This window comes from Grosmannia clavigera, assembly GCF_000143105.1.
Source record: "Grosmannia clavigera kw1407 unplaced genomic scaffold GCSC_89, whole genome shotgun sequence".
Taxonomy (NCBI): Eukaryota; Fungi; Ascomycota; class Sordariomycetes; order Ophiostomatales; family Ophiostomataceae; genus Leptographium; species Leptographium clavigerum.
In genome coordinates, this window is record NW_014040569.1 from 869,898 (window position 1) to 893,299 (window position 23,402).

General features: G+C 54.4%; 7 protein-coding genes across 7 annotated transcripts; 3 read left to right on the forward strand and 4 right to left on the reverse strand.

Moving 5' to 3' along the window:
- Positions 1–1,431: 1,431 nt before the first annotated feature.
- CMQ_5573 (fumarate lyase) lies at positions 1,432–3,141 on the reverse strand (the record flags this gene model as incomplete). Its single annotated transcript, XM_014313160.1, has 3 exons — positions 1,432–1,621; positions 1,674–2,697; positions 2,757–3,141. The coding sequence occupies 3 exons, from the start codon at positions 3,139–3,141 to the stop codon at positions 1,432–1,434; spliced, it is 1,599 nt and encodes a 532-aa protein (XP_014168635.1).
- Positions 3,142–6,539: 3,398 nt separating this feature from the next.
- On the forward strand, positions 6,540–7,144 carry CMQ_5755 (duf1687 domain containing protein; the record flags this gene model as incomplete). The annotated part of the gene is made up of 3 exons (XM_014313342.1): positions 6,540–6,551; positions 6,638–6,973; positions 7,061–7,144. The coding sequence occupies 3 exons, from the start codon at positions 6,540–6,542 to the stop codon at positions 7,142–7,144; spliced, it is 432 nt and encodes a 143-aa protein (XP_014168817.1).
- Positions 7,145–7,785: 641 nt separating this feature from the next.
- Positions 7,786–8,264, reverse strand: CMQ_5514 (NADH-ubiquinone oxidoreductase subunit; the record flags this gene model as incomplete). The annotated part of the gene is made up of 3 exons (XM_014313101.1): positions 7,786–7,847; positions 7,900–8,039; positions 8,179–8,264. The coding sequence occupies 3 exons, from the start codon at positions 8,262–8,264 to the stop codon at positions 7,786–7,788; spliced, it is 288 nt and encodes a 95-aa protein (XP_014168576.1).
- Positions 8,265–8,927: 663 nt separating this feature from the next.
- On the forward strand, positions 8,928–9,625 carry CMQ_5659 (upf0041 domain containing protein; the record flags this gene model as incomplete). Its single annotated transcript, XM_014313246.1, has 2 exons — positions 8,928–9,286; positions 9,349–9,625. The coding sequence occupies 2 exons, from the start codon at positions 8,928–8,930 to the stop codon at positions 9,623–9,625; spliced, it is 636 nt and encodes a 211-aa protein (XP_014168721.1).
- A 557-nt stretch (positions 9,626–10,182) lies between these two features.
- Positions 10,183–14,016, reverse strand: CMQ_5772 (protein efr3; the record flags this gene model as incomplete). Its single annotated transcript, XM_014313359.1, has 2 exons — positions 10,183–13,699; positions 13,802–14,016. The coding sequence occupies 2 exons, from the start codon at positions 14,014–14,016 to the stop codon at positions 10,183–10,185; spliced, it is 3,732 nt and encodes a 1,243-aa protein (XP_014168834.1).
- Positions 14,017–19,163: 5,147 nt separating this feature from the next.
- Positions 19,164–20,978, reverse strand: CMQ_5790 (subtilisin-like serine protease; the record flags this gene model as incomplete). Its single annotated transcript, XM_014313377.1, has 2 exons — positions 19,164–20,414; positions 20,583–20,978. 2 exons carry the CDS (start codon positions 20,976–20,978, stop codon positions 19,164–19,166), a joined length of 1,647 nt encoding a protein of 548 aa, XP_014168852.1.
- Positions 20,979–22,323: 1,345 nt separating this feature from the next.
- Positions 22,324–23,365, forward strand: CMQ_5612 (uncharacterized protein; the record flags this gene model as incomplete). The annotated part of the gene is made up of 3 exons (XM_014313199.1): positions 22,324–22,527; positions 22,903–23,025; positions 23,219–23,365. 3 exons carry the CDS (start codon positions 22,324–22,326, stop codon positions 23,363–23,365), a joined length of 474 nt encoding a protein of 157 aa, XP_014168674.1.
- Positions 23,366–23,402: the final 37 nt, after the last annotated feature.

Here is a 23,402-nt window from a genome sequence, read left to right on the forward strand (position 1 = left end):
CCACTAGATCAGTCAGCGGGAAGGCGCCGCCAACTGGGGAACAATCCCCCGTACGAGCTACGATTTAGTCCCTGTACGACACATCGCTTGGGTACTGTGAGGAGCTCTGGCAGCCTGGCATGGAAGTCGCGGAAGTGGTTCGAAAGGCCCCATAGACCGGCTACGACACTCGAGCTCAGTGAGCAATTGCAGGCCAAGGATGTCGTAGAAACGCCTGGACAGCACAGATAATCCCGGCATCAGTAAGGTCAGTCGCAAAAGGCTATGTTGCCGCCTTGCTGTTTACTTTAGGCGACGACACGAGCCAGAAAAAGGAACGACAGGGAGGATAGGGCAGAAACAGGGAAAAGGAACAAAGACTCGATACTCCGTGCTGGACCGCAAAAGCGGGACTTCTTCAAAGCGCGAAGGAGAGACCTGATGGATAGGTCTAGCCTGACCTGGAGGTTGACCCGCTGGTCGAACGCGACATCACGTGTCGTATCCTTATAACAGAGGAAGTCTCATTATGTAGGTAGCACATAATAAAACGGCCAAGATGCTGCATTATGTCCCTCCGAAGAGCAGTGGGTGATTAGTCACTGAGTTTCGTCCCGCTGTAGTGACGCTGGGAATTTGCATCTCAAGCCATGCAAGGGTCCGAGGGCGTGAAATCTGTCTTGGCGGAGATATGAACAGGTCGGCAAAAAAAATAGGTCTTGTCTCTCACTTGAAGCGTGTAGGCTGTCTATATGTATAGAGGAGTGCTGTTAGCGTAAGGTCAAACAAGAACAGAAAGTACCGGGTGGTTCAAGCGATCTGAGTGGAACCATCAAACAGCTTCTACAACCAGCCAATGTGCTGGTTTTTTTTCCTCCTGGATGAAAAGGGTGCAAGATGAAGATTTGACGGACATACGTATGTGCACCACGTCCTGTTTCTCTTCGAAGTTGATAGCTCTGATAACCTGCTCGCTTTTCTACGTGCTTAGCTCATTAGTCTTCGCAGCGGCTCACCACACGTTTAGCAAACGCATGCTAGCCATTGTCTCTAAAGTGCGGCTACAGCTCACAACAAGATTGTCCAATGCCTCCACGGACGGCAGTCTACTCTCTCTTTTCTGCTTTGCTTGGGTTGTCCTGCTAGACGTATGTTTGTGACTGGTGGCAGCAAACACGTAGTCCGGGTATGCATTGGGCAGCAAGAAGGCAGAGATGAGCAGTACAGACGATAGAGATAAGCACATTGTCTTTGCGCAGCAAGTACGGATGCGGTAGTTCCACTGACGCTGGGCGTTTACGTAAGTCTAGCCGAGCTGTGGCTCCTAATTGAAGTACCACTTGTGGACGGCCTGCATCTGTATAACAGGAGTTTTTCTTTTTTTTGGGTAGTGTATCGATAGTGTACAGAGTATTCCGTACAACGTTACCGTCCAGACAGTGCAGCGTCAACCTAAGCCTTGTATTCGGCGGGGCCGACCATCAGCTCCGGCCGCACAAGGGCGTCGAACTCCTCCTCGCTGAGGGCGTTGAGCTCCAGGGCGCTCTGCTTCAGCGTCAGGCCCTTCTTGTGGGCGTTCTTGGCCACCTTGCTGGCCATGTCGTAGCCGATCTTGGGGTTGAGGCAGGTGACGAGCATGAGCCTGTACGATTAGTAAGCAGTCATGTGACGAGGGGAGACCGGGAGGGACATACGACTCTTTCATGATGCTAGAGATCTTGGCCTCGTTGGCCTGCAGGCCGACGACGAGGTTCTTTTCAAACGAGCGCATGCCGTCGGCCAGGAGGCGGACGCTGTGTAGGACGTTGCGGATGATGAGCGGCTTGTAGACGTTGAGCTCGAACTGGCCGTTCATGCCGCCGATGGTAGTGGCCACGTGGTTGCCCATGACCTGGGCGCAGACCATGGTCAGGGCCTCGCACTGGGTGGGGTTGACCTTGCCGGGCATGATGCTGCTGCCGGGCTCATTTTCGGGCAGGTTGAGCTCGCCGAGGCCACAGCGCGGGCCGCTGCCGAGGTAGCGAATGTCCTGGGCGATCTTGTTGAGCGACGTGGCGAGAGTGTTGAGGCTGCCGGACGCGTGGACGAGGGCGTCGTGCGTGGCGAGGGCCTCAAACTTGTTCGGGGCCGTCTCAAAGTGCGTGCCGGTCATCTTGCTGACCTCGGCCGCGATAGCCTCAGCGAAGCCCTTGTACGTGTTGATGCCGGTGCCGACGGCCGTGCCGCCTTGGGCGAGCTGCCGCAGCGCCGGCAGGACCGACTCGACGCGCTGCACACCGTAGTCCAGCTGGGCCACGTAGCCGGAGAATTCCTGGGCCAGCGTGAGCGGCGTGGCGTCCTGCAGGTGCGTGCGGCCGATCTTGATGATCTTGCGCTCTTCAAAGTGCTCGACCTTGGCCTGCAGCGCGGCCCGGAGGCTGCGCAGCGCCGGCAGCAGCTCGCCCTCGATCTCCAGCACGGCCGCGATGTGCATCACCGTCGGGAACGTGTCGTTGGACGACGCGCTGCGGTTGACGTGGTCGTTCGGGTGCACCGGCTTCTTGCTGCCCATCGTGCCGCCCAGGATCTCGATCGCCCGGTTCGAGATCACCTCGTTGGCGTTCATGTTGGACTGCGTGCCCGAGCCTGTCTGCCACACCACCAGCGGGAAGTGGTCGACCAGCTTGAGGTCCGCCACCTCGGATGCCGCCTGCTGGATTGCCGATGCGATCTTGGGGTCTGTCTGGTCAGCTCTGTCTGCGCCCGTCTCGCCGCGGTCCGCTGCCACGCCCACTCACCCAGGCCATACTGCACGTTCACCGCCGCTGCTGCGCCCTTCAGGATGCCAAATGCCCGCACAATCGGCGGCGGCATGCGGTCCTGCGGCTGGTTGATCCGGAAGTTTTCCAGTGACCGCTCCGTCTGTGCGCCCCAGTACTTGTCCGCCGGCACCTGGATCTCGCCAAAGGCATCACTCTCCGTCCGTGTGGCTGCCGTCATTCTGCTGGTGCTCGCGTGGAAGCTCTGGCGCTGTTGCGTCTGGAATTGGGATTGCGTGGTTCTCGCGGCAAATCCGCTGGTGCTTCTGCCCTGAACAGCAATGGCACATGCATTCGCTGCCCTCGGCCCATTACGTAGCAGGCCTCGGGCGGCTGGTGCCGCACTTCGCACTGATCGGAGCATGACTGCTGACCTGACTGCTGACTTTGTCGGGGTAACGGCTCTTAGTGAGGGGATGGCTTTGTTGCAACCCTCTCAGCGTCCTTTTCGGCTTTTCAACTTTCAAGGAGAACTGTTCTCAGACGCTGTATGAAGAAGAAAAAAACCACCCGTGTCCTATCGCTAAGCCGAAGTTATCCCGAAAGCAAAACCCTTCTAATTATACCAATTGAACAAAAATAGCTCGTCCGCAGGCGGAGTCCAGGAAGCTTTTAATCCTGCACAGGCCCCTCCAACCGAGCTGCTCCCCTAAACTTCCGATGTCTTCCGAGCAAAATGCGCACGTGACCACTATATTGGGTGGGGTGCTCATGTAATCTTGCCGACGACTTGCCGTCGGTTCAACGCGGCATCACAATGATAGAAGATGGCAGGCTTTGTTTTGTAATGACGGCTCAAACGCAGTACGATACTTGCTACATCCTTCTAATGCTAAACCGAGAAATTCGATACACAAGGTATAAAGCCCGTTAGCATAGCTCTACTACGAGAACGATCCCACCTCAATTTCATCACACCTGCGATCTATATGGCAAAATTAGAGGCAAAGACAAGGCTCTGAAGAGCAGTTTGTGTCATTAGTAGATTCTCCGCGTATATGATTATCATATGCTATCCCACAACTATGTCTGAATGGGATGAGAAGCATCTTCCCAAAAAAAAAACCCATGCATGCTGTGTTATGCGCCAAAGTAATCCGATACCTTCACTTCAGACTGCAGGTTGGGCTTGGTTGAGTTACATTATGATCTCTAGATCTTTGAACTGGGATCGTCTGATTATTCCAAGACAGCTCAGACAATCCTCATTCTCAATTTAGCCTGGTCGCCTGCACCTGCCACATTGCTTTGACTTTCAACACTAGCCAACCAAGATTCTACCCAGTACTATAGAGCTCTTTCCTTTGCTAGATTTCCGAATCCTAATACAAAGGCAATGTGATTTGGGGCTGAATCTGAGCGAGTATTGAATTTATCTATTCTTAGACGCTCTTCATCATTTTTACTGTCCTCCAGTTACTCGCTCGTTTCTTCTTTGGACACTTTTTTCCGTAATTTGCTCGAAATGACAGACCTATACCGTCGTGGCAGCAGGTATAACTTGCGTCCACGAGCCAGTCTTCGTCCGGAAAACACAACATATGGATATGGCCAGCCGTTATGTCTACATCCCGATCCGTTTCAGAGGACAGCTGCTCAAAAACCAAGTACTGCAAACTTCGAGGCGACCTCATCATCACGTACCGACAACCCGCGATATGTTAACCTTCCAGTGCTCTCTGCGCTGAGAGCAAAAGCAAAGAAGCAGACGAATCCTTTAGTTTCCCCCGAATATCAAACACGTACCGAGAGATGCCAACAGGAACTTGAGCTAGACGAATTTTACCCCCATCATTGGACAGCATGTACGCCTGTCGATTTTGATGACAGGTATTGCCGAATCAGCGAGGCTTTATCCATACGCAAGCGAAATAAAGAACATGCCACCGAACTTCGCATCGCTTTGGAACACGTTGTGTCTGTGCGAAAATTGAAATCATGGCAACGTCACCAGCGACGGCTGCGCGAAAAGAAGATACAAGTACTCGAGCACATGCAGCGTCAAGAACAGCTACAATACGGACAGGACTAGGAGTCATCACATAACTGGCAATACAACTGGTATCTACAGCATTGCCTAAACGAGAGCCACCAACCTCCGTATTGCCATGATCAATATTATACGTATCAGGTGCAATTTCAGAATATGCATCTTTACCTTAGCCAGCCCCATGGGTTCCTGATTGCAACAGAACAGCCTCGACCCGTTACAAGAAGGCGACGAAGAAATATTTGGGCCTCTCAGAAACGCGCATAGGGCTATTGGTGGCGGAGAGTGCCGGGGAAGAGATGAGCTTTCTTTTTGATGAAGCTAAAACGGTTATGGCATCCTCTGAAGACATAATTGTATATGGGGCCGCTCTCTGTCCAAATTGCTTCCGCCAATTTGATCGCAGTGCTAGACGACAGCACACACGTCACGCCGAGGTTCACGTCCTTATATCTTGCAAAGTTTACAAGGCGTTTCGTAGTGAAAAATTGGACATCATTCATATATCAAGTGCGGTGTTGCTGAATTATTTTCCTCACGTGTATATATGCTACTAACTAGAAGTGGCCAGCAACCTCTTTGGCTTTCCATACTCTTCTAGGTGTTTTTGTTCTTTAGTTGTCAATATTTTCCTCAACTGGTTGATATGACAGCCCGTGAGAGTCCAAAGCGGTTCTGGTAGTCTTGGACGAGCAGATGGATTTGCATATATAGACATTGCACCCCTAGATGCTAGTCTACGGGGTTGAGAAACTTGATCAGGATCACCACCTTCTCTCGCGAAGTTCCATACATACAGCGCCTTGTCCCGTTCGAGTACACGTTGGCCATGTCCGTGCGTTCAGACCTCGATCAAAGGCCAACTTGAGCAGCGGCAGTGTCCGAGAGCTGCTCTCAGCTTCGTAGTCTCTGGAAGATTCGAGACTTAGCTTTGTCTGCGTCCATAACTCCTTTTGTTCTTGCCCAAGAGATGGTAGCTAATTTTCCTGTATAAATCGGTCCCTGTAGAGTCGTAGAATGCTGTTCATTCTCCTAGACACTCATCATAGGGTGATTGGCTTGGAAGACTGCCGTCTTTCAAGCAAGCACTGAATATGAGACAGGAAAGAGGAAATATTCAGAAACACGTCTTCCTCTCTTTATACAAACTCGGGAGCGGAGGCGGGAGCGGAGGCGGGAGCGGAGGCAGAAGCCGATAAGCACTGATTCTACTTCTCATTCTATGAAGATTGTCTAATGGCAGCATTTGATGGTATATGCTTGATATGTTGGGTGTAGATAGTCTCACCAAGTATGCCGTGGAAGCCATTCAATGCCCGTTGCCAGTCGATACAAACAGCTATCCTATTTCACTACCGCTTCTTGGTAATCAGGTGGCAATTCCATGTCCGATTACACCATTTCAGGTCTTTCTGTTCGGTAGATGACGTTCGACATTGTCACACCTCAATGCGGGCTTTGCTTGCAGTATTAAACCCTGAGAAGCACATCTTGGAATATCAGAAATAAAGAAACGGAATATCACAATACCGCAAGCCAATGAATGACAGAAGCAAAGGGAAGAAAGAAGCTGCTATGAGGTCAAGCTTTTGTGGGGTAAGGAGGTGGCCCAAGCTCCTACGAGAAAATAGAGGGACTGACTCAACGTCATCCTTTTTAAGCGGCTCGACTCGGAACAGAAGAGCAGCGACATCAATCGGCCCTGAGCGCATTTATCGTCTTCCATTCCATACACAAGACCAGCAGTGAAACTTGACGCCAATTCATACACAATGTTCCGTTTTGTGAGTAAAGCGTCATGCTGCTGTTGTTGTGGACTTGGAGAGAGCCGATCCCCCAAACAAACAGCATAAGCTGACCATTTCCACAGCCGAAAACCCTCGACATTGTGACGCTCTTCCACAAGGCGAGCTCGCCTGCGTCGATCCGCGTGTCCACCTTGCTCAAGCAGGCGTCTGCCCACGCCTCGCAGACGGCCACAGAGGACCAGGCCAGCGACACGACCGCGCAGACTTCTGCACCGACTGCGGGTCGCGAGACGTTTGAGCTGGAGATCACCGAGGAGCCGCCGACGACGGACCAGCTGCGCACCATCCTCGACTATGTGGGTACCCCGGCCATCCCGACGGTGATGAAGGGAGCAAGCACGACGGCCGAGGCGCTCAGGAAGTTCAGGGAGAGCGCAGACAACTTTCAGCGCCCAGTGGTAAGTTCTTTATTTGGGGGGGAAAGGACAGACAGACAGCCTCACATAGTCAATCAGCTGACGCTCTACCCTTTTCCTTCTGTGCAGGTTGTCGATTGGAACAACGGCAAAGCAATTGCAGGGGAAAACGAGTCGGAGATTCTCAAGCTGTTGAACTCAACTAAGTCGTAGCCGGGATCTGCAACGATACACGATGGTATGTATATGCAGGGAAACCTTGTCACTTTGTATCTATATCTTGTGTACGCCGTCCGAGTTGGAAGATAGGATATGAACGCATTGTCGCATGCTGTCTCTCTACCACCTTTGCTCACTGCGTGGGGAAGAACAAAGTAAAACCCCGAATCAGCACATACCTCTATCAGCATGCTTTGATGAATACCGCATTACGTCGTTGTGCTCTTTCGAATAGGTCGGTCATGTTCTAGTCCTCAAACCTTTCGACTCTACGGCCCTTCGACGAGGTGACATGTGCTTATGTAGCCAGTCAACTACTATGCTTTTGCACATAATCTTGCTCACTATGAAAACCCGCGAACAAACGGCAGCTTTGATTTTTTTTCGGCATTATGCGTTCACAACTTGTATGCCTCTGGATCTGCGTCCCGCATCCATACTAAAGAGGACGTCTGTTTGCGTCCTCGGACTGTCGTTCTATATACAAGAAAAGGGACTGCATCCGTCATTTGCTGTTTAGAGCATGTATGTGTTTGTATGTACGTGTGTGCGCGCCGTACTAATATTGTCTAGCGGCTGATGTTCTTGCCTCATTTTTCGTTCCGCCCGACTCTTGAGCGGGCATGCACGGTCGTTCACTTCGCCTCGCTCTTGACCAGGCCAGTCACCAGCTCCTCGATCTGCTTGTCGGACAGTCCTGCACCAAGTCAGCAGCTTCTTCAGCCTGGCAGGCGGGACGCATTTCTTACCCTCGAGAGACTTGCTCGTCTCGCGGCCAAGCTCGTAGCGGGCAAACACCTTGGGCAGGGTGCCGGAGGCGTCGCGCAGCAGGATCGGCGTGTGCGGGTTGTTCTTCTTCATCGTCGGATAGGTGCGGGTGAGAAAGGACCTGCATCCGGCAGCGGAGTTAGCAGAGCACAGAGAATCGGTGGGAGGAGAGCTCCGGCAGGCAGGGCCCCGTCAGTAGTGCCAGCCTCAGCCGAGCAAGAGGAAAATGAAGCTGGAAACAAAAAGGGACAGACACGTACCGCGTGGCGGCGCTGTGCTCGCCGGTCTGGCAAAAGAGAAAGCGGATCTCCTTGAGAGATTTTGTAAAGGCGTACTTGGCCGACATCGTGGGCAATTGGCGGTGGCGGACGGGCGGACGGTGGACGAGGAGAGGACGGGTTGGCGATCGAGTATTCCTGTCGGATGCCGGATTGCTGGAAAACGCAAGAATTGGCCGGGGCTGAAATGGAGTGGGTCTGATTGGCTGGGGCTGCTGGCAGCCTTTCAATTAGTAAGATGCGGGTGGAACGTGCAAGGTCACGTGCCATAACAATGGGCTTTGCGGCTGCAGGGCGTAACCTTCCCCACCAAGAACCAGAGGGAAGCGCTCCGGCTTCCCCAGCACGCCCCGGCTGCTCAGCGTGGCTTGAACGGCGTTCCACGGTGACGGTGCCAGAAATGCCAGGAATCGCACGCATCTTGCCATTTTCGCTACCCCGTTTTAGTAGAAAATCTCCACTCTTTTTTATCGCCCCGACTCGTGTCAACGCTGGCCGAACTTCTCTCGTCCAGATCGGTCACATCATCTCTGCACAATTTCCCCATCTCTGAGTCATTGAAGTCAATCTGGGACGGCCGTGCAGCTCCATACCACGACAATCCTTCACTTGTGTCCCTTTTTGTCTGTGCCCCTTTGCACCGCCGATCCTGCAAATCCGAATCGCCTCTCCGTTCTAGGAGTAAAGGGAAAGAGAAGAGGGAAAAGAGAAAAGGGAATACCCCTCAAGTCATGTCTCCGTCTGCCATGTTTGCGCGCACCGCTCTGCGGCCGCTGTCCGGCGCGTCCGCTTCGGCCTCGTCTTCCTTCTTCCTCGCCTCTTCCGTCACCCGTCACATGGCGACGGCTCGTCCGGTCGCGGCAGCAGCAGCGCGCACAACGGCTGCCGGCGCCAAGACAGCCCTGCCCAAGTTCTCGACGGCTTCGTTCATGGCAGCAGCGTTCCGCCGGGCGTCCAACCGCAGCGGCAGCCACGGCGGCCGTCGCTATCAGAGCAGCACAGCCGGCGCCGATGCCGGAGCCCATAGCAACCCCAGCATCTTCAAGCGGCTGTGGGACAGCCCGGTTGGCGTGAAGACGGTGCATTTCTGGTAGGGTCTCGGTCTATCGCTTCTCTCGCTGTCTCGCTGCTACGAATGCTGACATCTTGTAGGGCCCCCGTGCTCAAGTGGGTTCTCGTCCTCGCCGGCATCTCCGATCTTGCACGTCCGGCCGAGAAGCTGTCGGTGACGCAGAACATCGCCCTGACGGCCACCGGCGTCATCTGGACGCGCTGGTGCCTGATTATCAAGCCAAAGAACTACATGCTCGCGGCCGTCAACTTCTTCCTCGGCATCGTCGGCATCATCCAGTGCACACGCATCTTTATGCACAGCCAGCAGGTCAAGAAGGCAGAAGAGGCCGAGACTCCCGCAGCCGTGGAGCAGTAGGACGGGAAAGACGGAGATCGGTTGCAACCGCAGGCATGTGGATGTCGGCCTGCAAACCGATGATGCTTTTCATCTGTATCTGTATACATCTTATTTACCACACGTTACATTGAATCATTTTCGTTTCTCTCGCGACTACGCCTAACGATCTGTCTGTTCGAGCTACTTGCTGATAAAGTAGTAATGAACGGTAGATCTTGGTTAAGAGTTTCAAGACTCTCATCATCTGTATAGGTTGAATTGGGGGTTTCTATATTCTACTCCGTACCTTCTCCTTAAACCCGCTAAACAAAGAAGACTGCCAGAAGTATTAATGACTTGGTTATAATATACAATGCAAATAATGGACTTCCTAATAAACGAGCGAACCGCCACAATTCAGAAAGTGCACGGAAAAGTGCATAAAATACGAAAGACAGACACATGTCCAAAAGAGCAGACAGGCATATCCACCCTTGCCTTGGAACGAACATTCCGCCAAAAATAGAAACAAGATGCAATAAGGGAGAAGAAGCGGGAAGAGGGGAACTGAGAAGAAACAAAAGAAATAAGCAAGATCAGTATGGCGGCCGGGATACATTCCCGAAACTGTGCTCCCCTGCTCGGCTATCAATGCCCTTCAGCAGCGAGTCAAGGTCGCCTGCCGAAGCTGGAAGCTCGTCGTTAATCAGGCTCGACAACACACTCTCGCCTCCACGGCTCCTGACGTTGCGCCGCGACACTCCTCCCGAGGTGGACGTCCTGCCTGGCGATGCAGTCGCCGGACGGCCGTCAGACGATACAAACGTGACGGGAGGATAGCCGGCATAGCCACCGTTGGCCTGCTGGTTCTGCTGCCCCCGCAACAAAGGTGATGGCAACGGCGGCACCGGTGGCACGGCCTCCGCGTCTGCGTCGCTGTTGGTTCCGGAAGGCAGTGACCCCAGCTGACCCGAGCTGGCCGTCGAGTTTTTCCGAGCTGCTGCCGACAAGCTGCGCTTCACGCTTGCTGGCGAGCTAGACGGTTCTCGATCCGACTGCTGTGATGGTTGAGCCTGGCCAGCAGCAACGCCCAGTGGAGGATTGAACGAAACCTCGGATGCCGACAAGTCATAGCTCGCCATGCTGTCGCTGCTTCCATCGTCGTCGTTCGCGTCGCCGCTGCGCTCACGGCCGAGACCTGGCGACGTCAAACCGCCCGTGAGCGCCAGCTTCAGCTGGTCCACAGATGTGACAAAACCGCCGCCGCTTCGAGTCGAGCTGCTCCCTATCGGCGACGGAGACAGGCCGCTGCGAATGCTGGTCTTGCGAAGTTTCGACACAACCGGTGCAGCCAGCATATCGTTGGCCGTCGAGCCGTTCACTGCTCGGGCCGGCTGCGAGATGGGCCGTGTGTTTTGCTGGGCGGTCGGGGATGTTGGCCCATTGCCATTGAAGTAGAGCTGCCCGTTCGACAGCCCGTTCAGTGTGTTGATGGCCAGACGGCTTCGTGCCACCGTGTTGCTGGCAGTGGCCATGGTTCCCGAGCGCGATCCGCTCAGCGACACCGACTTGCTGCTGTTGTGCTGTTGCATCTGCTGCAACACGCCGTCGCGCGACCAGTCCGACAGCATCTCCTCCCTGACGGCTGCCGGAACCTCCCGCTGCGTGTTGGCAGAAACGGTTGCGTTGCCGAGACTAAATCCGGGAAAGAGGCCACCGCTGCTGCCACCTCGGCCAGGGTTCGTCGACGGGCTCTGTGGTGGCGAGCCTGCAAAAGCCTCGTAGTAGGCCGTGCTGACGCACTCAACCAGCGAAAGGCGGTCGTCGAAAGGCAGCAGCGCCTCCGACTCGATCTCGTGCAGCGGCATTCTCGGCTGCGGCCGCATCATGCCCGGTGTACCTGCCAGCTCCACAAAGGTCGGCGGCACTTGTATGCCCTCCAACCAGAAATGCTTGGAGCGTCGTCGCGTGATCTCGTTTCGGATAGCCCGGCCCACGACAGACGACTCAAAGTTGAATCTCTCCGTGAGCGTCCAGAAGTAGCCATGCACTACACTGCCGAGACGTACTTTCTCCTGTGGCGTCTCCACGTCCTGGATGGATTCCTGAAGCTGGAAGATCATTGGCAGGCCATACCGCACCGCGTTCACGCCCAGTCGATCAGCGAGCTTGTTCAGGAGGACATGCAGCAGCACCAGGTCGGTCTCATACTCCACGAATTCTAGCGCGTTGTCGTATATGGCGAGGTGCAGCAGCGACAAGAAGAAACTCCGCCGGGACCTCGTCTTACCGTTGCTATTGCTGGAGCCGCCATTGGAGATGATGACGCCGTTGCTGTTGCTGTTGCCGACGTTTTCACGCTGAGATGTGCTCGACAAAGCGCGCTTTCCAAAATCCGATCCTGTTGGGCCAGACGCCGCTTCGCGGCCACTCCTCGTTGCCGGTTGGATGCCGCTGGAGGCTGTACCAGTACCAAGCGCGACAGTACCATCATCAAGGACCTCTTGGTCTGCCGCAGTCGTCTCCCGATCAAGCCATGTCAGGAGAGTGTCGACATACGCCTTCCGCACCCCACCGTCAGGGTCACGCAACAGCCAGTGTGTGCCCTCCCATACTTTGATTGGTACCCGGTTCCGCGTGAGCGTCTGGCTGCCGCCGTGGTTCGTGCGCGGATTGGCTACCAGCAGGATGGCCTTGACAGACTTCAGCATGGCTGTCTTGGTTACGGTAAGCGAAAAGAGGGACTCGACCACGTGCTGCTTTGTCCTGTCCTTGTGCTGCTGTGGCGATTGCTGTGGTGAGTCTTGTCCGTCGTCGGACTTCTCACCGGGTGGCGTCGAGCTGGCCAAACCGCCCGTGCGAGCCGGCTTCAGGCGGAACAGAATAGTCGAGACCATGTCGGAGATCTGGTCGGCGTAGTACACGTGGGTAGCCAGATCGCCAATACACTGCTGCAGGCGAAGTAGAAGCTCCTTACGCTTCGATGACACAGTCACTGCCGAGCTGGCCGCTGCCTGCGTGGTCGGAGAGCGCAGGTCTTGTTGGCCTGGCAGCGGGCCTTCAGACGTGGCCAGAGCAGCGGCAGCAGCAGGGTCGCCTGGCATCTGCACCAGCTTCTTGATGTGATGGATGAAGCTAAGCAGCACATCCATGACGCTCAGGCCGATCAAGCTTGCATCCGACCGCAGCAGAGAAGCAATCATGGCGGCTAGGGTGATATGCTGATCAAGGGTCTCGTCGGTGAGCGGGGAGCGTGCTAGGGTGTCTATGGTGGTGACGAGGATAATGTATCGCTCTTGAACCGGAGCCCAGCGGAGAAGGAGGCTGCAGATCTTGACGGCCCAGCCATTGTCCTTGCCACTGTTGAAGTTGCCACTCACGACGGACTCGCCCTGGCTGATCCGGTCGTTGACAAATTCCAGCAAGGATGTGGTAGCCGAGTGGATCAACGAGCGGCTCGGGGCGATGAAAATCTGCTTCAAGCACTGCATGGCAAGAACGCCAATGTCCTCCTCGGCCAGCTTGTCCACATCCGTAGCCGTGCCGGACAGGGCAATTGGATTTGTGTCGCCAGCGATGTCTGCCGTGCGGACGGTAGCTACACTAGTTCGGCGCTTGAGCAGCCGATCTGTGTCGACCTGCTCCTCGACCTCGACGCGCTGCAACAGCACATCGAGGAAGTCTTCGTTGTCAGTCCACAGATTCTCCAGAACCATCGGCACCATCATGTCGTACTGGCGGCCGGCAATGGACGAGAGTGCATCCGATGACGCCACGGCGCGGATCGCTTCGAGACCCGAGTTGCGCCATCGCATCGTCACCGGCTTGCTGGGCTGCGTCTTCCCGGGAGCAAGTCGCGTGGAGGCAAAAGAGGCATAATGACGCACGACGGCCTCGAACTGGGCCAGGTAGGCCTGATCAGCTAACAGGATAGACGCGTCGTGGTGCGTGCAGAAAGCCTTGAATGTGGGAATCGAGGATTCGACCATGGTGATGTCATTGGATCGTAGGATGAGATCGAGGATCGTTAGGATGTTGGGCGCAAACAGCGGGAGATCTTTGGGGTTCTTCTCGATCAGAGCTTCCAGTATCTGAAGGGTGACCTGGACATTTCTGTCGGGTGCGGGGGAATATTAGTTTGAACACGGACTCCTCTGGAGACTGCCGATCTCTCCATATCAGGCCCCGTCGAGAAAGAAAGGACGAAAAACGTACCCGATGCGCAGGTGCCAGACATCGCTTGCCGTCTTCCGCTCGAGAAAGCTACCGACCTTCTGGATCTTGGTTCGCCGTGAGGTGGCATAGTAGAGCAGATAGCTCAGCTCGCTCGAGTTGGGCTTCACATCGACCGCACCCTTAGTGGTTCGCGGATAGCACTTGAGGACCAAGACCTGGTGTTTTGGCCGGCATCGCTGCTGGATGGCCTGCATAGTGCCGGTAGCACAGGTAAGGTGTCGAGAAGATCTTGGGACAATGGCGCGAAGACGGATGCAGCGGGTGCAACGTGCCCACCGATGCAGGACCTTCCGTGGGGGTGGCGAGGCTTCTCAGCTATCGAGAGGCCAGGGAAACACTTGACCGACGTTGCAAGGTCCCGTGCACAAAGAAGGGCAAAGACACGGAAGATCAGTTCGAAATGGGGATGGGCAGAATGCGGGCAAACGCAGGGCGCGTATAAATTGGCGACTTGAGGGCCTGCCGAGGGTTCGATCCAGTTATCAGGTGCGGCAGAGTCCGGTCAAGTTCATAGTCGGAGCAAGAGACGAAATTGAGCTTTGATGGGCAGAAAGGGGGCTGGCGGCAGAGCAGAAAGATCGAGGCGCGTCCCGTGATCATTCGGTGGCCGGCGATGACAAGCTGTTTCGATCGAGGGCAGTACTCGTATAGGATCGAAATTGAAATGGAGCAGCACGACAAACGAGAGCGCAGATATGGAGCAATGCAGTGGCGAGTCAATACTCAAGGTACTCAAGGAAAGGGGCGATGGCAGACAAGGTGAGCAGAAGTGACCAAGAAAAAAGAAGGCAAAGCAGAGGCGAAATTAGTATGGACAATGACGGTCAAAAATTGGCGGAGCTGACTTGTCGTCAGCCGTTTGCTCTGTTGGCATCCTGCCGGGCAACACTACAGTAATACTAGCAGCAGCGCCAATAGGGGGGGAACATTAGCGTGGCAGGAGCCACCTGCAGATTCCAGATCCGTCCAATCATTTATGGGACGCCGCTTAGAGGCCGACTGCTGTAATGCCGTTGCTTCCTTATTTTCTTCTTTTATCGTGTCCGTCCTGCCCTCGTTCGCCCTTCGTTGGTGCTCCTGCCCTCCCGGACCAGAAAGGCATTGATCAACCAACAGACCGAAGAAACATCAGCTTCGTAGTTCCTTCCTCCAAGCAGCTTCGTTCCTTGCGACATTAACCAGCGCATACGGAGTCTACGGATAATTAACTCACCGACTCACCGATACGAATCCCGTATTGCAACACAACAACTCGGGTGATTGGTTCTGTTTGGCGTCCGGCTGCAGGGCCGTCTAGAAAACAGCCAAAACTTCATCAGCCCGTCGTAGGACAGCACGTCATATGCGAGAAACGTACTCCATAGTCTTGCGAACATACAGCGAGCAGCTAAAGAGACCTTGAGCCCGGATGGCCAAGACGACCAAGACTCGTACTAAGGAAGCAGGACGTTATGCATGCATCTGGCGACTTCGTCAAGAAAGGCGGCTGGTAGGTATACCGCACACACGGTCGTCAGTACAAAATGCCACCTCACTCTTAATACCGTAAGATATGCCTACGGCACGGCTGCACGTCATGGGTAGCCCCACAAGAAGATGAGACGCCCAATCTGTGACGAAGACCTAATTGCGCTGCTCCCATATGGCCTTATTGGATTTCTGCGATACTAATTTTTCGACCAGATTGTCTGACCGTACGACGTCAGCGTGCCGACTTCCGAATCACTGCTACTTCTTGGCAGATATACGATCGCGGCTGTAGTGTAAGATACATGGCAAGCATCGTGTCTTAGACGTTTATTGTATACCGTCGACGCCGGTGGTATGGGCCCAAATAATAACGGGTGCTTATATAAATTCGATTTTCTGTGAGTCTATGATGCACTCGATCAACCACAGTCCTGCAATCAGTAACGATGCTTGGTGCAATTCTGTAATTTGCGTTTGCTGCCCTCTCTTGATGAGCCCTATTCTCGCCACTACTCGGAAGGAAATCTCTATTAATATTCTCCTAATTCGGCCGTTTCGCGAACATGCCCAACCATCTGCTGTTTCCATACAGTAGAGTCGTGTGCCAAGTTGGGTTCTTGCAAGTCCGAACTGTTGTTGATCCACGATCGTAGCTGTTCTGGTGAGACTTCAGTCTCGCTGTGCCTTTGGCGAAGGAAGTTGCGATGAGACCTGGCTATCTCGCTGTTGCTTTGGTCGAGCTGTTCTTCCGTCATCGATTTACTCGCATTTTCTATAGACCCCGGCTGGGCATCCACACAACTCTGCTGTGAATAGTTGCTGCTCGAAACAACAGAGTCATCTTGCGCGAGACTCGCCTGCTAAGCTTGCACCCGAGACCATTGACTGGCACCACGTGGGTGAAGTAGAGGAGCATCATCTGCATCATTGTTTGTGGAAACAGTCTGGCTTTTCTCATAAGAGTCTTGCCAGGATCCGCCCCGGGACGCTGCGGTTGTGATTTCAGATAGTTTCATGCTTTGCCGAAGAGCACGGCGATAAGGACTACCTCTCCGAAACAAGTACCGAGGCGTAAATGGCTCAGAATCGGCATATATCTTTGGTTTCATGGCCAGGTTGTCACCTTGTTCGACTGCCGCTTCTGGGGTTGTTGGCGTTGACGTAAAAGCATAGCGCGTGTTCCCGGGTTTTCCTTCGTAAAACGGATCATTGGGAGCTACCTTTTCCCCTATTGCATAAACGTTCGTATCGGCATTTTCACGGCTGAGGCACGCTCCTTGTAGTCCCAAACCTAATTCTTGAAGACGCCAAAGAGCGCTTGGGGTGATCCCTTGCCTTGGAGTATCGCCACGTCCACTTCCAGCCAAAGAAGGAGAGGATGTGCCAGAAGAACGAAAGGACACCTTGGACATTGATCCTGGCCGAAAATCTATCGGCGTTGCTAGATTGGGTTGTGACTGAGCAGGCAGTATGGTGATAGGAGAACGGTCAACGACGGTTCCACATCCAGGTGTGGGAGTTTGAAAGACATCCGAAATAGCATCTGTCTTAAATTGAGGTTGTGCTGGTACTGAAAGCAGTCGGCTGTTTTCAGCAATTGCTGATAGATTTTCGTGCGCAAAATCGGCTGGATGAGCCAGTTGGCTTGCACTAGAAGACGTCTGCCGCACCGAGCTGGACCAACTTGTGAAGCGAGATGTGTTTGTCCCACTTCTACTCCGCCGGCCATCGTAGTTTTCTTCTGCACAGCAATCGCCAACGTCCCGGACAACAGTGATTCCATCTTCAATATCAGAGTTATCAGGAGGAAAGCTTGGCTTCGTGGATATTCCGCTGTTGCTGAATGACAAGGATCCGTGAGACCTTTGTGCCCGAATGTGCTGTTCTGGAAGCTCGTCTGTGCTATCTTCACTTTTCGAATGGCTCCAGAGCTCCTTCAATCGTGACCTGACAGCCTTTCCCATCTTGCTTGCCGTTCTCCGCAAGCTTCCGCTGGTGCTAGCAGCACTTGTGGGAATGGCAATTAGATGGTTCACATTGGTCTTCCGAGTAAGAGGACGAGTGTTGCCGGTGGTTGTGTTGCATCTCCGCAGAGACTTCCTCAGCTGCACTTCGGAATGGGGAGCTGTATGGAAAGTTGTTCTTTGTAGAGACGCTTCGTCTCCGTATGAAAACGAAAGGCTAGGCCGTAGATGTGGTTCGTGGGCTGGCTTTGTCGTTTCTGATAAGGGGGATGCAGCCATGGTACCCGAACGGTCGTTTACAGAGTCCCCGCCGGATTTCTGACCGTTACGGCCATCTAACGCTGGTTCGGGTGTCAAAATATAGCTACCAGTGAGACGGAGTAGAGAGATATACGGAATGAATTATAGTCGTTGCACTCATCTTGATAGTTTATCGCGTTTTCTGACGAATATGATACAGGAGCGGTGTTGTTGCTAAATGCGGATCGTAGCCCGTTGTTAAAGCTTGATGGCATAACATCTGTCCGCCGAAGACGACCTGTCGAGCTTTCCGGTAGCCGCGCCCTAGATCGAAAACTGGTAGAGGCCAGTTGTGATCGTTTGAAGGGTTTCGCAGTGTTTGCAGAACCGATATTGGCTTGGCTTCCGTCTGCTGGCAGGTTCTCTTTGTTGTGTGGCAAGACACCAGACCAAGTTTGGTTGATGTTCGTGATATAGTCATCACCGGCAACAAGTGAGCCATACTGAGCATGGGCATGGTCGGACCGGGGTGGTTCTGATTGTGCCAAGCTGTGGGTCGTTGATAGAGACAAAGACTCCTGGCGATCGACTCCCTTTTTCGGATTGCCGTTGCCTGGTGATGTGGTGCGGACAAAACGGATGCTACGACGCGGCTGCAGGTCGACTGAGTGAAGGCTAGGCCTGTCGCCTGTCTGCATTGTGCTGCCAGAGGAGAAACTCTGAGAAGTTCTGGAAATCAAAGTTGACATGCTTTCGGGAAATGTCGCAGACATCTCAGAGCTGGACCGTTCCCGACTCAGTACAAAGGCCTTGCTAGCGGCGATTTGGGCGTCACGGTGAGCATCGGCTGGATTGATGTGTTGCAGCTGGATACTGCGAGAGGCAGATGTTACCGGCCCGCGGTTGGCAATATCAGAGCGGGACCTGGAGCCTCGGAGATGAGGCATGCTGGCTGACGAGTGCTTGAGACACTGTCAAGCTCCAATTCTCGGGAGTATTGCTGATCATAGAGGGGGAAAGGTGAGAGCAGCAACCAAATGATGACAGACGGTAAATATCGTGAATCAACCAAGAACGTAAAATAAGTTAACTAAAGCTCATGGTCCTCAGACTGCAGTGTATGAATGTCTAGTCGGTGGCATATGTATGTCTGGACGGCCTGAAGGGAGAGACAACGACGACGAAAGCAGATGGGAACCCTGAAACGGTTTCAAGGTAGCGTTATAGATGCGACTTAGGTTACTAGGCAAGAGCTAATCACTAGCTATTAGTGAAGGCAAGACAGAAAGCGGCAGGAGCATTCACGGACAGAATCGAAACAGGCAGGAGACGGTAATAGAATTATCACACATATTATGAAATGTCGCAGTTTGGAAACAGAAGTTGCCAGAACAGTACTAATATAACTCGATCCCTACAATACAAAACCCTGGAACACTGGCGATCTCCGTCTACTAGCAAGTGCCATACTTCGGCCACACTTATCAACGGTGGCAAGACACTGGGGACCAAAAAGAGCAGATGCGACTAGGCAAAAATGCAAATAGAAGGGAGAGATAACACCATAAAGACCGCGGCGCCATGGCGAGCTGCACAACCGGATTTATCCCGAGGAGCAAGCCTTGGCGCCCATGGTCTGTTGACAGCTCTTAGGCGACACAGACCATCTAAGCAGAGGCCTCGCCGAGGAACTCCTTCAGCTCCTCGTCGACCAGCTCGTGGATCTTCTTGGAGAACTTCTCAGCCTTGCGGCCAAAGGCCGAGGCACCGCCAAGGGCCTTGCCGGAGACAATCTTCAGGTCAAGCTCAATGGCCTTCTCGAGGTCCGAGACAGCGCCGAGAACATCAGCGGCCTCAGGCTCCTCGGTCTTTTTGTCAGCAGCGGCATCATAGCTGCCACGCTCGACGATGGAAGAGTAGTTGCCGCAACCGCCACCGTTCCAGGCAAGCAGGTTGGGGGTGTTGGCGGGCAGGTCGGTGAGGGCGCCGGTCGTGGCCACAGCCAGCAGGTTGGACTTGAGCTTCTCGGGGCTGATGGGAGCAACAGAATACTCGGACTCGGCCGCAGGCTGAAGAGACAGGTAGTAGGCCAGCAGACCGGCAATGTGCGGCGAGGCCATGGAGGTACCAGAGATGGTGTTGATGGCGGTCTCGCTGCCAATCCAGGTGGACTGGATGTTCAAGCCAGGGGCGAAGACATCAGTGCACTTGCCCCAGTTGGAGAAGTAGGCACGGCTGTCATCAATGGCAGAGGCACCGACGGTGAGGGCCTTGTCAGCAGCAGCAGGGGAGTAGTTGCAAGCATCAGCGTTGTCGTTACCGGCAGCGACAGCAAAGTGCAGACCAGCAGAGACAGCAGCGTTGACGGCGGCGTCCAGCGGCGTCGTCTTGCCACCGCCCAGAGACATGTTGGCGACAGAACCCTTGAAGCCCTTGCGCTTGCCCTTCTTGGCGAGTGCAACCTGGTCGAGATGGCGCTTGGCAGCAAACTCGACGCCAGCAATGACATCCGACATGGTGCCAGAGCCGTTGGAGCGGAGAACCTTGACAGCGTAGACTTTGGCCTTCTTGGCAACACCGTACTTCTTGCCGGCGATGGTACCAGAGCAGTGAGTTCCGTGACCGTTGCCATCAGCGTCCTCATCACCAGAAGGAATGGTCTTGCCCCAATGGGCGCGGCCCTCAAAGTCAATGTGCTTGATCGAAGTACCGGTGTCGATAACGTAGGCATCGACACCCTCGCCACCCTCCTCGGTGAACAGGTACTTGTTAAAGGTACCAAAGTTCAGCGACTTGCGGTGGGAGAGACGGGCCAGACCCCAGGGGGCACCCTTCTCCGTCTCTGGGCTGCACTTCTCAGTGCCAACCTCCTCATACTTCATCGTGTGGACGACAGTGTCGCGGTGGATGTACTCGACCTGTTAGGTAGCATTATGGTTAGCACGGGTGGACTTGTTGGAGTCGCGTGATAGCCTGCTGCCTTATCGCCGAAAGGCCGCCCCATTTAGAGATAAGGAGAGCTCTAGCTCTGTTCATCTCACGGACGATAATGTGAAAATGACATCGAAGGGGGCTGGTCTACTTACATCCGGATGCCGGCGGACCAGCTCGATGATAGAATCATCGAAATGGCCTGCATAGCCGAGAAACTCATCCCCAATGTTGTAGGTGTGCTTGAGACCGCGGAAGAGCGAGTCTGCCACTGGCAATACGCCGCGCTTGCGCAGCTCGAGGTTGCGCTCCTCGTCGCCCTCCGGGAAGGACTTCACCCAGTCTGAGTGGATGGACTGCACCCACGTGTGATGGTCTGCGGCCTTCTTTCCGTTGACATTGTTCTTGAACTTGATGATGTAGGCGCCTGGGATGTCCACAGCTCCTGTCGATGACAGAATCGGAGCAGCATCACCGTGGATGGTCTCAGTGTTGATGGCAGGCGCGGCGTAGGCGTACGCCGCCAGAGAGAGGGTGATGAAGCGCTTCATGGTAGAAAGCGAAGCAACCCGATGTCGGAAGCGCCTGCGATTCACGGGCCAAGTAGGGGTGGAAGAGGGAAGGGGACCAAGGGGACGACAAAGGCCGTCTTTAGATATGAAAGAGCAGCTAAACTGTGCCCCCAAAATAAAACAGAACGGTTTGAGGCTGGATTGGGGGGAGGGTTGGATGAAAGAAGATGAAAGAGGAAGAAGAAGGGGGAGAGAGAGAGGAAGGGGAGGAGAGGATAGAAGTAGAGTCAGAGAGCAGTCGGGATCGATGGTTAGATAAAGAAAAAGCGGACAAAACCCCCCACTGTGAGTGAGTAACATAGGCCAGCCAGTAGCGCCTTACCCCTTCCGCCAGCGCCCCAAACTTGCGCATTCGGCGGCCAGTGTTGCCTCATCATGGGCGTGACAGAGCTAGGGGTCCAAACCCAAGTCAGAAGGTGGCTGAGACACCGAAAACGGGTTAGCGGAAGCACTTGAACCAATGGGCTGACTCGACGGCGTGACGGATGGTTTCCTCGGCAATGCGATAAGCGTTTCGCACAGTGTGTATGTGCGACTGGCCTGCAGCCGATAGTACGGCAAGCTCTGGGCGACGATAAGATACTATTAACAGAGATTCAATCGGAGCAGAAGAAACAGATAACGCAAGTCATGTGCGGGATCCTGTTCCATGATGGGCTGTCTTTGCGAGCGTCGAGGCAGATGGCAGGAGAGGTCATACGTCCACAGTGCATCTCCCAGTTAAGATACGACGTAATGGGCATCAGGTATCTAGGTACGGTGGAAGAACACTTAAGATACCCGTATACGTAGAGGCAAATCCCTGTGGGGCGCTGATCCACAACAGCTCTGGTAAGAGACGGCCAGGCCCTCAGCTCTGGAGACACACATGACCTCTTGACGATGCCAATTTCATTGCTTTTTCCGGGCCTCGTCAGGGTGCGCTCGGCATTTACTCGGAGCTCTATTCTCGAGTAGAGATAGCTTGTAGACTGGACAGGCGGATGGCATTTGAAACAGACCGGTCGCTCTCAGATTATAGTGAGATTCTTACCTACGACGTATGGTTTCTACGGAGTAAGAATAGTAGACCCAAAGCCGGAGCTTCCCCACTAAATCACAAGGCCCCTGTGGAGTCCGAGATACAGGAAGCGATAACAAGTTGGCAAGGACGCTTGAGCAGCACAAGGCGGCATAAATCTGGGGTGGGTGGAGCAAGGCAGGACACATCACCTGCCTGGCTGCCTGTGCCAATGCTCCTACGTCTGTAAGATACGAGAACGGAGCAGAGGCAGCCGTCCGGTCAGGGACAGTAGCCTTGCTCCCTAGCCTAGGTCGCCCATGGATGGATGACATCGGCTCCTGCTGTGAGATACGAGTACAGAGTAGGCTGCCATCCAGGCTTGCCGGCCCAGCTGACGTGGCCACAGTGGCCAACTACCTTCTCCACCGCCACACCGTCTTTAAGACGCTGGTTGCTCACCGGCAGTACGAGCATGTAGCCCCCCAGATCGGCGGGCAGCTTGTCCGCAAGACGAGGCGACTTCTCGTACGTGTAGATGGAGACAGGGCCGTGCCTGAAACAGACTGGCACCAAATGCTGGCATTGCCAGCGTAGCCGTGGGCCGCGTGACTCGTGTTCACGTCTGTGCATAAGCAGCACAAAACGCGCCGGGCATACCCTACCTATACCCAGAACCGAGGACAGCAAACCGCGTCACTGCCGTGGGATTTGGACAAGATGCAGGGAATGGACCAGAAAATGGACCGCGTAATGATATCCCGTAGTTTGTATCTTACTCCGTACGCCGCACTTGCCATATGGAGTGCTGTGTTCTAGTACTCCGTATCGCCTGTCGATTGGGCCTTCCTTCAGTGAGTGTCTAGTCATGTGACCGCCAGGTGCCTCCAGCGTCCTTGGCAGGCTGCACTAAAATCAGGAAAGAGCCCCTCAGCCCGAAGCGGTGGTGGCCCACTGAGGAAATTCTGGTGCACGATTGGCATGTGCGCCATGTTCCCAGGAGTCCCTGAAGCAAACCAGCCTCCGGTACGAAAACGGTGTATCTGCAGCTATCCTGCCGCCTGGACTGCTTAATTGACAAGGTACGAACTGGTTCTGTCCCCAATGCAGGGCCCCCCTCGCGTGGCTGACCATATTGCTGCCCGGCCTAGCTTAGAATAGACGGCCCCAAAACGAGAGACGGAAGGGAATGTGCTTGGCCTCGTGAATGGGGTGACAGCAGGCCAGCATTCTCGCGAGCAGTCCGCAAGAGGATGAGAGGAGGCAGAGGGACAGGTGGCCGGGCGAGTACAACAATCGCCAGCAGCAGAAGGGCAGAAGCCAGAGCTCGAGGCAGTTGGAAAACGAGATAAGCAGCACCTCGTGACGAGATCGAGACGACCACTACATCAACCCTCTTCCCC